The sequence below is a fragment of the Elephas maximus genome, chromosome 12 (genome assembly GCF_024166365.1).
Source record: "Elephas maximus indicus isolate mEleMax1 chromosome 12, mEleMax1 primary haplotype, whole genome shotgun sequence".
NCBI lineage: Eukaryota > Metazoa > Chordata > Mammalia > Proboscidea > Elephantidae > Elephas > Elephas maximus.
Genome location: NC_064830.1, coordinates 5338822 through 5351591, shown reverse-complemented (window position 1 = coordinate 5351591; position 12770 = coordinate 5338822). Strand labels below are relative to the sequence as shown.

General features: G+C 39.6%; 1 protein-coding gene across 3 annotated transcripts in view; it reads left to right on the top strand.

Moving 5' to 3' along the window:
• Positions 1-12770, top strand: part of MYOM2 (myomesin 2) — a 113910-nt gene that overhangs the window by 50251 nt on the left and 50889 nt on the right. For all 3 annotated transcript variants that reach the window (XM_049903610.1, XM_049903611.1, XM_049903609.1), the window contains exons 14-16: positions 3645-3772; positions 8513-8696; positions 11099-11273. In XM_049903610.1, coding sequence (XP_049759567.1) covers positions 3645-3772; positions 8513-8696; positions 11099-11273 — 487 coding nt within the window. The remainder of the gene's footprint in view (positions 1-3644; positions 3773-8512; positions 8697-11098; positions 11274-12770) is intronic.

The window sequence follows — 12770 nt, the reverse complement described above, 5'->3', positions numbered from 1 at the left end:
CATTACTTTTTTTGGCTAAAAATGACTTCTCTGATATTTTAGGCTTTTTACTAAGTTTTTCTAATCACTGCAGTCTTGGTTAGCATCTTCTTTCAAACATTTTAATTTTTATCAAATCTTACCTCTTAATATCAGCCAACTTTTCCAGTCTTTCTTGAGTTGCTCCATTGACAAATGGATACACTATTCCTGGGAAGACCAGAATAGCCTCTGGAAAAATAGGATGAGATTGCTTTTATGCTACCAGTCGTATATCTAAGCATTCAATACACTGTCCTGGACAAGGCCATTTGTTGCTAATATGATTAATTAATCATTTGTCCTGAATTCTGCAGTAATCTCTAGTTCTGTGTCCTCTTGAGTTCTGTCTTCTTGGGGTTCTACAAATTCCAGATAAACTTCATGTTTCATTGACTTAGAGAAAAATCTTCTGCGGAGGGCATGGAGGTTGTGGTTCCCTTGGGCTGCTGGAGAGAACCAAACTCCAGACTTGGACTCAGAAGACCTGAACTTGAACCCTAATGTGCCACTTAATAGCTGTGTGATTTTAGGAAAGTACTATATTTTTATGAACTCATTTGTGCATTTTTTTCTATAATTTATTGTGTTTTTGGTAAAAGTTTACACAGCAAATTAAGTTCCCTTTTAACAATTTCTGTATGTATCGTTCAGTGATATTGCTTACATTAGTCACAATTTGTCAGCATTCTCATTATTTTCATCCTGGTTATTCCATTTCCATTAATCTAGCTTCCCTGAATCTCCTTACCTTCTCATCCTTGCTTTACGGTAATTGTTGACCATTAGGTCTCACATAGACAATTTTTTAAAAGGAGCACAGCATTCATGGGTGATATTATTTATTCCATGAGCTAATCTGTTTTTAGCCTAAAGGTGACCTCTGGGAGTGGTTTCAGTTCAAAGTTTAAAGGGCGATAGTTTGGGGGCTTCCTCTAGTCTCAACCAATCCAGTAACTTTGGCCTTTTTTAAGAATTTAAGTTTTGTTCTACATTTTTCTCCCATTCTATCTAGGACCATCTATTGTGTCCCAGATCAGAATGGTTGGTAGTGGTAGCCGGGAACCATTTAGTTCTTCTGGTCTCAGGGTAGAAGAGGTGGTGGTTTGTGTAGACTATTAGTCCTGTAGACTTCATCTGTACATTTTTAAACTGGAGATGCATTTTTAAACTTTGTCCTTATATGGCAGGCATCAAATAAAATAGAGTGTGAAATCATTTTTAAACTAACTGTAATACATTATATGTGTATTAGTCACCCTTTTCATCCAGTATTGGTATGGCCCTTTGGAACAGGGCTTCTGAGAAGTATTGTGATACTGAAGCAGAGGCTAAGGGTAGCATCCCTCACTAACAGCTCTTGGCCTCATATTGAAAAATACCCTGGTATAATAGCATCTTGGAAATCCTGGTGGCGTAGTGGTTAAGAGCTACAGCTGCTAACTGAAAGGTCGGCAGTTCGAATCCACCAGGCGCTCCTTGGAAACTCTATGGGGCAGTGCTACTTTGTCCTGTAGGATCCCTATGAGTTGGAATCAACTTGATGGCAACGGGTTTGGTTTTTTGGTTTATAAAAGCATTTGGCCATATCTCCTCTTAATTTGGTTAGTTTTAATTGTTTGTTTTTTTTCTCCCTAAAAGTTCTTCTCTCAGTTCTAAGAGTGTGAGTAATGAATATCATTTTATTTCCTTGGCCCCCTCCTTGGCTCATGGGGCAGTAGTGGCTTAGAAGTAGAATTCTTGCCTTTCCTGCAAGAGTCCTGGGTTCGATTCCTGGCCAGTGCACCTGAAATCCAGTCATCACTAGTCTGTCTGTGGTTTGTTTCTATGATGCTGAATGGGCTTCAGCAGAGCTTTCAGACGACAACGGATTAGGAAGAAAGGCCTGGAGATTTATTCCTGAAAGCCCTATGGGTCTAAACAGTTTGATTCTGCTGTGCATGGAGTTGCTATGAGTCCGGAGCAGACTTGATAGCCGCTAATGACAACAACAAGTCCTTGGCTCATTGGCGCCATTTTGAATCCTATTTTCTCCTGTATTAGGAATTTCCTGTCCATGGTTGGGAGCATTTGCAAATCTGCAAGGCTCATGCCACTGCCTCACCTAAGATGATGTTGAAAGTTTAAACTAAAGTATCTTACCCTGATTGAGGAGTCCCTGCTGTATAAAATGAATTCTTACTTCTTGCCTTGGCATCAAGTAAAATGTTTTTGACTTCATTTTCTCTGAGCCTAAAAGCTATGTGCCAGGTCTAAAAACAGCAAGGTATTTCGGATCTGAAAGTATGTGAAAGACAATTCTGCTTTCAAGTATTCACACTTTCACACTGCTGTTATTATTTGCCTTGCTTCCTTCTGTTCTCTGGGTTTGCTTCCTGTGTAGTTGGATGTATCTGCAATCAGATGATTCAGTTTTTGGAAGGTCAGTGTATATTATCCGATAAGTTTCCTGTATCTCTTTCTTTAGTATCTTTCTCCTTGGCTCTCTCTAGGTATGAATACAAATACATGGGTTGAGAGTCCCCCGCCCCCATCTGTCTTCTGTCTCTGGCACTTTCCTGGAGACATTGTGACTCCTTGTTTGAAATTCAACCTCCTTGCCAGGAATGATCTTAGATAAGGCCATGGCAGAGTTTATATGCCGTGTTGTCTCTGAAATTTGATGTACTCTGTAACGGGACTCTTATGAAATGAAACTCAATCCTGTTTTATGCTGTTTCCACGTGGCTGTTCAATTCCTTGCATGCAGCTTGAGTCCTGAGGGAGCCACTGGATATTGCGAAGTGCGCAAAGATGGCCTGGGGAAGTTCAAACCATTTTAATCATGTGCTAATCTAATCCGAAGCTCGTGATATTTTGTATTACAATGACAAGAATTGTGGGTCTGGAAAATTTCTACCCCTTATGAAAATATCTTATAAATGCAAAGACAACTCCCACTTGACACCTCACATTGTATTAAAAAAAGACATGTGTCACCTGAACGCCAATATCCTAGTTATTCACAGAAGGCTTAACCACATCATCTTGGAATTTCAGCTATATCGGCCTGGATTATGGCACTCATGAACGTGGTACAGACCTACCGAGGGAGGAACAGACACTGCTTTAGAAACTGATATATAATTTAAATGCTTTGAGGGTATACAGTAAGAAGTGTAACCAGAGAGAGTCCTTGGGGATGGTGAAGTTACATTCTGCGATGCTTCCATATTGCAGAACACGGGTTGTTAATACTTTCTCTGAACAAACTCCCAGTGTAGTCAAAGCTCCATTTCTGGTTAAATGCCCCGTTTCTTTTGGGTAAATCCTTCCCCCTTCTTCCAGCTGAAACTATGGAAGATTTCTGGATTACACTGTTTTCTTACAAGCTGATTTTTATTAGAAACAAAAATAAATTGGATGGTCTTTACCAGTACCTTATACTTTGGCTCTGAAAAAAGAGTCCTTGTGGTTTGTTTACTTTCCCGAAATAGAAGTGAGACAAAGCACAGCCCTGATATGGCAGTTCTTTCATACCCAGCAGTGTACCCAAGGGGCAGTGCTCACCAAGATGGGCTGTAGCCAACGCGCTGACCTGGGGCTTAATCTCCGTTTAGCACTCACCAAGTTTATTATTCCTGCAGGCGATGTTGAGATTCCAGGACCTCCCACCAACGTACATGCTTCGGAAATCAGTAAAACATATGTTGTACTCAGCTGGGACCCACCTGTTCCCCGTGGCAAGGAGCCCTTGATGTATTTCATTGAGAAGGTACTGTGTAGCTACATTTTCCAAGAAAGCAAGTCTCTGCACGATCTCGTCTTCTCTTATTTAATGTGTTTTAAGGAGGAGAAGCTATCAGACCAATTGCTGCAGGCACTTCATTGTTATTATTTAATACCAAGCTAAAGGTGGTGAGCTGAACTGGTGAAAAGGATTCCAGATTGGGAATTGGCATTAGGAAACTTGAGTCCTTTGATACCACTCGTGTGCCACTATAAAATGAAGGAATGCAGCCTGATGGATCTAAAAGTTTTCTTCCTGCTAAAACATTACAGACTCTTAAGTTCTGAGGTTTCCAGGAGAAGTTGGGAGGAAGGCCGTATCATTGCTTGCAGTGTTTGTTAGCAAGCCGTGTGGCCACTTGGTGGCGATCTTGGAGAGGAAATTCGTATCAGGTGAGGCTGGGTTAGACTTAGAATCACTGGATCGTTGACCTGAAGACTCTTCTGGCCTGGTAACATATAAAGAAATACATAGTACATTGCAGTACATTGTACTGTACACACACACACACACACGCATTTAACCAAAGAAAATGTAAAAATCTATGTCCTTACCATGTTATGCGTTCTCTCTTGCTTTAATCCAGCCTGTCGGATTTCATTAAAAATGCTGTTTAAAATGTGTTGCTCTCGAGTGGACTCCATCTCAGAGCAACCCTATAGGACACAGTAGAACTGCCCCATAGAGTTTCCAAGGAGCGCCTGGTGGATTTGAACTGCTGACCTTTTGGTTATCAGCCATAGCCCTTAACCACTACGCCACCAGGGTTTCCAAAAATGCTATTTGGGACCCACTAATTTGATTTCATGACCCACTATTGGATTGTGGGCCATGGTTTGAAAAACTTTAAAGTTGTACCAACCCTGTAACTATGGTTTTGTGATACTAAATTACAGTATAATACGTCATACAACATATACATATATATGACATACTATTTTATGTGATGTAACATATAATACACAGCATATAATACAATTATATAATATAGTACAATTAACTGAAGCATAGCAGAAATATAAATGGGAATAAACAAAATATTCCAGACTCCAAAATGTATAATGGCCCTCTGGCTTTCAGCACTTAAATACTTAATTATCTACGTATCTTTGGAAGTATTGCAAGATAAAGTGTTAGGTTACTAATTTTGGCTGATAAAGTATAGTTATTTATGTTATGAGAAGTCCAAATGGCCAGTCCATTCGTGGTGTGTCAGAAGGTGAAAGGTTCTCAGGCCTCTCTTTAGAGGTATCTCCCTAGTCATTTACCACCGATGCCAGAAATATCAAGTATTATTGAAAATAATTTAAAAGAGTCCTACCTGATCAAGTTAGCATGTTAGCAAGGATTTTTTAATTTAACTAACTCCTGTCAGCAGTGGGTGAGCAGCTTCTGTGGGGTGGGTCACCGAGAACACGCGTTTTGATGTGAAGGAATAGGTGTCCAGTGCAGCTTGAGGTCAGTGATTCTGCAAGAGGACCCCGGGAAACGTGGAGTAGCATGACCTTCCAGGCGGGGACGGAGCTTAGCTGCCAATAACAGAACAGAAAACATCGCCATGGAGTCGATTCTGACTCATAGCGACCCTATAGGACAGAGTGGAACTGCCCCATAGCGTTTTCAAGGAGCTGCTGGTGGGTTCCAACTGCTGACCTTTTGCTTAGCAGCTGAACTCTTAACCACCGTGCCACCAGGGTTTCCCCGACCTTAGCTACACACACACAAAAACAGTTGTCCTGGAGTGAATTCTGACTCATGGTGATCCCATGTGTGTTACAGTAGAAGTGTGCTCCGTGAAGTCCCTGCGTGGTGCGAACAGTTAATGTGCTTGGCTGCTGACTGGAAGGTTGGAGCTTCGAGTCCACCCAAAGGTGCCTCAGAAGAAAGGTTTAGTGATCTAAAGGCTTAGCCGCTGAAAACCCTGTGGAGCACATCAGCTACACAGAAATGGAGTAAATCGATACAGACAAATCGTTTGCCTTGTCGCAATTAGCTTATGCTGGGCAGTACACCCTCAGGGCAGATAAGACGTCTTTGGGCTGATTTGATGCCTATCAAGGCCTAAAAAGAACCACGAGAATATATATACAGGTGGTTGCCAGGTTACGACGTGGTCCCATTCCGATGACTGCGCCCGAAGTCAGTTCTGACATAAGTCCAATACCTCATTTTTTTGGTTTTTAGTTTTCATTGTTATTGACTTTTATCGTCAGCATCTTTATAAATCTGATCTTTGTCTCTGGAGAGTGGAAACTTTACATATAAACTTCAGATATATTTTAATACATGCGCACATACAAAAAAAATCCGTACGTGCATAAAAAAGTGGACAACGTTGGCATTTTGTTGGTTGTGGTAATAACTCCACTTGTGGAAGGTTCTGGATCACCTGGATTATCCCTGGGAATACGAACGGTGTTTCTAGTCAGAAAATCAGTGCGAGTTGTCCGGATGTTCTTTGTCACCGCTGCAACATTGTATGTAGTACATATCACTGATGATAACATGCACAAAAAAAAGAGACAGTCGTAAGTGCGGTTCGTCGTAGCTCCCATATGTCCTGAGCGAGGGACTCCCTGTGTAATTTATTTTGCTCTTCCTTGTTTCTGTGTTTTCAGGTGATGTTAGGATCATGCATCAAGTGATATGAACTGCAATTATGTAATTAATAAAATTGATCCTAGTCAGTCTAATACATCACACTTCAGCATGTAGTTTTAAGCATGGATTTTGCTGTATGAGCTGTGTGTTTACAATTACAGATTAAATGATAGCCAAATGCTCTTTTATTCTGTGCAGACACACATATGGCACGTTGGCTAATTCCTTGTATGCAAGGCTTATGGGTTCAGGAGTCTAGCGGCTGATTCTTCCCACCTGGTGTTTTGCTTGTAATTAAGGCAGCAATGCCTTGTTTGGATTCACACGATTCAAAAGTGCGTTGGGACTTAGTTCCCGCCACTGAAGATACGGAGATCTACACACCTTCTTCTAGCCCCTGTTCAAGAGATGTACAACTGATGGCATAACTTTGGCTCTAAACCTCTTCTTTGGCTTTTTGAAGCCAACGCCTTGCATTTTTTTTTTCCTTCTCCCTTACTGTCTGCCTTCCTCTAATATGAGGGTCCTTTTCTCTGAGTCCCTGGGTGGCCACTAACTGAAAGGTTGGTGGTTCAAACCTTCTCAGAGACGCTACGGAAGAAATGCCTGGGGAACTGCTTCAGTTAAGATTATAGCCAAGAAAACCCCAATGGAGCAGTTCTCCTCCGTAACACGCGCAGTTGCCATGAGTGAGAATCGACTTGAGGGCAGTGGTTTAGTTGGTTTGTCTCTGATGGAGCCCATCTCACTGCAGAAGGGGGCTTTCATGTTATTCTCCGTTGCCCCTATGTTCTCTTCCTGCCGTCTCCCCAGACGCCCACCACATGTCTAAGACCACGCAGGTCAGTCACGAGCAGGAGAGCAGGTGTGCAAAGAACCAATGGGGGAGCCTCCTCAAATGAGCTCCAGGTTCCATTACAAGAGTGATTTTTTACTTTTGCTAAAATAAGAGAAACATCTCCTTTAAATGTGAATCTAGTTCCTAGAAGCCCATGTTGTTACTTAAAATGTTTTAAAAGTTCTTTTCAGCAGCCTTTTGGCAGGGTCAATGTGCATCCAAATTTTACTCTCTCAGAAATACTTCCAAAAATGGTTTTTACCTTTATAGGAAAAAATATGCCTTCAAAGTTTTTGAAGTAATTATTGATGATAAAAATTAAACAGGCAGCATAAAAAGGTTGGAAAATACAGAGGAGCTATATAGAATGAAATTAAAATCAGCAGTGATTTCATCCTATAAATCACTACTATTGACACATGGTATGTGTACTCATAGTCTTTATAGAGTTTTTAATGTATTTGATATTATATCATATGCAAAATTTGCATTCTGTGTTACATTTAACAAAATAGACAAAATAACACAATTCTTCTCATCTGATTAGAGATCTTTATACAATAACTTAGAAAGCTATGTGTTATTTTAATACATCAATGTATGATGTTTTTAAATCTTACCCTATAGCTAGGTATTTAAATTGCTGTCACTTTGTTACAAATACCTGCAATATAGGACAGAATTTAAACTGAAATAAAAATAGTTTAGTTATGATGGAATTTTATAAATATACTCTAAATTATCTTTAATTTTTTTACAGTTCATTCCATTTTACTATAGCCTATGTATTGATTCCCTTAAGTTTTCTATGGTTTTTTTTTCACTTTAATGTAAGCATTTTTATTGGTGAACATTTTAACTTTGGGTGATTATGTATCTACCAAACTGACTCCACTCTTTATAAATTTTAAAAACATTTGTTGATTTCCCAGTGTGTGCAGGACACCATAAAACAAAAACAAAACCAAACTAGGTGTCCTCGAGTCAATACCAACTCATGATGAGCCCAGGTGTACCAGAGCAGAACTGTGCTCCACTGGGTTTTCAATGGCTATGATCTTTTGTAAGTAGATTACCAGGCCTTTCTTCCAAGGTGCATCTGGGTGGATTCAAACCACCAACCTTTTGGTTCGTGTCCAAGTGCTTAACCAATTGTGCCACTCAGGGACAAAACTGACATAACTAAAATATAACTTGAATAGCTAAAATGGAATATTTCCTTCAACACACTTTTAGAGAACGCTAAATTAAAAAAAAAAAATTGTAAATTCTATTTCTCTTTGTAGTCCGTGGTTGGGAGTGGGAGCTGGCAGCGGGTAAATGCCCAGACGGCTGTGAGATCTCCTCGGTATGCAGTGTTTGATCTCGCTGAAGGGAAGTCTTACGTGTTTCGAGTTTTGTCAGCAAATAAGCATGGCCTGAGTGAACCATCAGAAATGACTCCTCCCATTCAAGCACAGGACACAATTGGTAAGCTATTTCAACAAGGAACTAAAATTCTGGGGCACTGGTGGGTCAGTGGTAGAATTCTCGCCTACTAGGCGGGAGACCTGGGTTGTGTCCTCAGCCAGAGCACATCATGTAAACTGAAATAAAAATAGTTTAGTTATGATGGAATTTTATAAATATACTCTAAATTATCTTTAATTTTTTTACAGTTCATTCCATTTTACTATAGCCTATGTATTGATTCCCTTAAGTTTTCTATGGTTTTTTTTTCACTTTAATGTAAGCATTTTTATTGGTGAACATTTTAACTTTGGGTGATTATGTATCTACCAAACTGACTCCACTCTTCATAAATTTTAAAAACATTTGTTGATTTCCCAGTGTGTGCAGGACACCATAAAACAAAAACAAAACCAAACTAGGTGTCCTCGAGTCAATACCAACTCATGATGAGCCCAGGTGTACCAGAGCAATGGAGGCTTGCATTTTGCCATGATGCTGAACAGGTTTCAGCCAAGCTTCCAGATTAAGATGACCTCGAACATGAAGATGGTGCAGGACCAGGCAGTGGGAAGTGTTTCATTCCCTGTGCATGGGATCATGAATGGGATTGCCATGAGTTGAGGGTGTGAGGGACAAACTGACAACTTACTTACTCGTGGCTGTTGAGCTGATTCCGATTCAGAGCGACCCTACAGGACAGAGTAGAACTGTCCCATACAGTTTCCAAGGCTGTAATCTTTATGGGAGCAAACTGCCACATCTTTCTCCCATAAATAGACAGCAGCTAACAACAAAACCCCAAATTTAAGATAACATTGCATAAGCACTAAAATATATTAATAAAAAAATTAATATTGCATATGAATTAAAATTCAAGTAGCTTTAAAATTTCATTTTATAAGAGATTAAGAGTTCTACTCCATGTTTGGTTTGTTTCTCAACAGTTTTCAAACATTCTGTCTTCTTTTTACGAAAACAATGTTGTATCAAATCGATTACAACTAGCAGCCCTATAGGACTGAGTAGAACTGCCCCATAGGGTTTCCAAGGCTGTAACCTTTAAGGAAGCAGACTGCTACATCTTTCTTCTAAGGAGCAGCTGGTGGGTTTGAACCACCAACCTTGCAGTTAGCGGCCAGGCACCTAACCACTGCACCACCAGGTCTTCTTATGAAATCAATAAATGAGTTAAAAATATTTTTAGACAATAGTCATTTAAAAAAAATTCCCAACTCTAAATGCACTAGAGTTTGTTGCCCAGATGGCTTGAAGGTCCCCTCTCTGAAGATTTAAAATACAAATTATAGAAATTCTGTATTGAAATTTCAATTAGGAATTATAGCAATTAATAAGAGGTCTTCATGAAATACTTATAAGTCATTGTGATAGAGACATTTTAGTTACGAGGAATTCTGATTTTGAATAACCTCTTTCCCTTCTTCCTTACACCATGTTTTTGTGAGAAAGACATCAAGATAAATAAGATGATAATCCTTATATTAAGATTCTAATCATAAAGCTACCTCCAGGTCATACTTGCGTTTCGGTCTGATTCTGCCTATGGTCTTACCCTTGTTCACTCATAGTTCTCTGTAGCGAGGACTCACATCCAGGGCTAAGTATGCAAGACCACAAAACTGTAGGTTTCAAGAGACCTTGTTGTCTCTCAGTGTTTCAACCTTTTTTCACTTACGACACATACAGAGGATGATAATAATTGTATGGAACACTGGGGCACGTGGATGGCGTGGTTTGTGACCAGAACACGTTGGCTCTGAGGACCCTACCACATAAAGGGCTGAAGGTAGCCATGACCACAGCCCACCTGTAGCTCATTCAAGGCTCACTAATGGGCTCCAGCCTCAGATGAGAAGCTTTGATAGTCAAATCATGATTTGATTTTGAACACCCTTACTGATTCTGAGGAATCTTATAGAAATATATTTTATTTCCTTAAAATTGGTAATTTACATTCCAAAAATAGTTATTACCCAGTTAGCCAAAACATCTATGTATCACAATATCTTCTTTAACCTGGTAGAGGTACAGGGGATTTTATTACTGTAATAGTTTTTTTGTTTTTGAGTCAGGATTTAGCAGAGAATTATAAAAAGAGAGGAAATGAGAGTCTAGCAACTTCTGTTTTTTCCCTTCTGGTTATTAGCCCATTGCTTGTTTCCCTATTCCTTTTTCCCTTGTCCAAATTTCACTCAAAGCCCTATACCTGGTTTGCGATTTCCTGTGGAATAATGGGCTTGAAGGTCTCTGGTGTATCTTCCAAAACTTTGATGCAGTGAACTGTATACAAATTACAAGTTTATTTAGCTAGTGACCTAATATACCATGATATGCAATAAATCACTCTTCCTAGTATATATTACTTATTAAGTCTAAGAAATTGTTTTGTCTTCTCTGCAAAGTTGTTCCTTCCGCTCCTGGTCGGGTACTTGCCTCAAGAAATACGAAGACATCGGTTGTGGTGCAATGGGACAGTCCAAAACATGAAGAGGACCTACTGGGTTACTACGTGGACTGCTGCGTCGCAGGAACCAACAACTGGGAACCGTGTAATCATAAGCCCGTTGGTTACAACAGGTAAAGCGCAGCCGTGGCGTGAACACCTCCCACCTTCCCGAGTCCTAGAAATCACTGTATTGAAATAAACTGTGGCTTTTCTTCAATACGAAATAAAACCAAATGTGATCCACAGTTCTCACACTAGTATGTACTACAGTAGAAAAATATCGGTACCATTTCTGTCTGTAAGCATGAGTTTGCTTTCTTATTCACACGTAAGGGAATCCATAATTTCAAAGTTTTGACAGCTTAAAGTTGACATGTTTTGATGAGCTCGTTATTAAACATTTGACTGAAACAATTTGTCTTTTTACGAACAGTTCCAGACCCTTGGTTTTCCTGATGTAATTAGCATTTAAGACTGGTCTTCAAATGAGCCAGTTAAAACGGCGACTATAAACGGGTTTTTTTATGGTATGGAAGCAGTAGTTTTATTTTTCCTTATTGATTTTTCGAACTTTTGAAATTGCTTTGTTCATTTAACTGACAGCCCCATTCTCTAGCTCTCCAGTTGAGATAGAACCAGCCAGACTACGTTTCTCCCGTGGAGGGGGCAGGGCAAGGAGGGTGCTGGCTGCCCCGTCAGGGGAAACTGAGCAGCTCTGCATTTGCGATTGATTTACTCCAGTCTCATGCTGAGTGTGCAGCGATTGTCTGAGTTTATTAGGCTTTCTCTGCGATACACTTCTTAGGAAAATACAGGCAGCTGTCAGAATCATCATTTGTAGACAGGTTACCAATTATTGCTCAGCTATTTTTCCTCTTAAATCTTTTTTTTTTTTTTTAAATAAACTGGAAAAAAGCTGGAAAAGAAGATGTGTTTGAGGGGAATAACAGATAGATGTTTTTCTCCAGTCCATGGGCAGCAAATAAAGACATATCAGAATACAAAAATTAAATATTATTCTATTGCAGAAATTTTGTAAATGATTAATAAATATTTGTTAAATGAATAAGTAATAATTGCTTGTATTGATTGAACACTTACTGTATGCAAGCAGCTCTGCTGAGCACTTACAATTTCGATTTAACATTTACAAAAAATGCTGCGGGATCAGTATTATTACCTCCATTTCACAGATGGCAAAACAGAGTCTTACAGAGGTTAAAGAACTTGATTAACGACATAAAGTTTGTGTCAAAGCCAGTATTCAAGCCCAGTCTATCCGACTTCAAAGTCAGCCTTTAACTACTGTATTATAACTTCTTCAATTTTTTAGAACACACTCAGGGTTCTTTTAGATAAGCAGTTGAATATTATTTTATAATAGACCTTTGATTCAATCAAAACTCAGAAAATGCATAAATGAAGGGGGGGGTCAAGGACTGGTGAAGGGTTTGCTTCGGTGCTCAGAGGCTGAGGCCCAGCAACTGGCAGCCCACATCTGGAAGGTGAACTTGCTTCTGCTCCTGTTATAACTGGGTGTTGCTATCTGACATTTTGGCCTTTGATGTTGATTCGAATTAATTCAGTAAAATGGAAAACAAAAGAGGGAAGTATGGCCCACACATGTA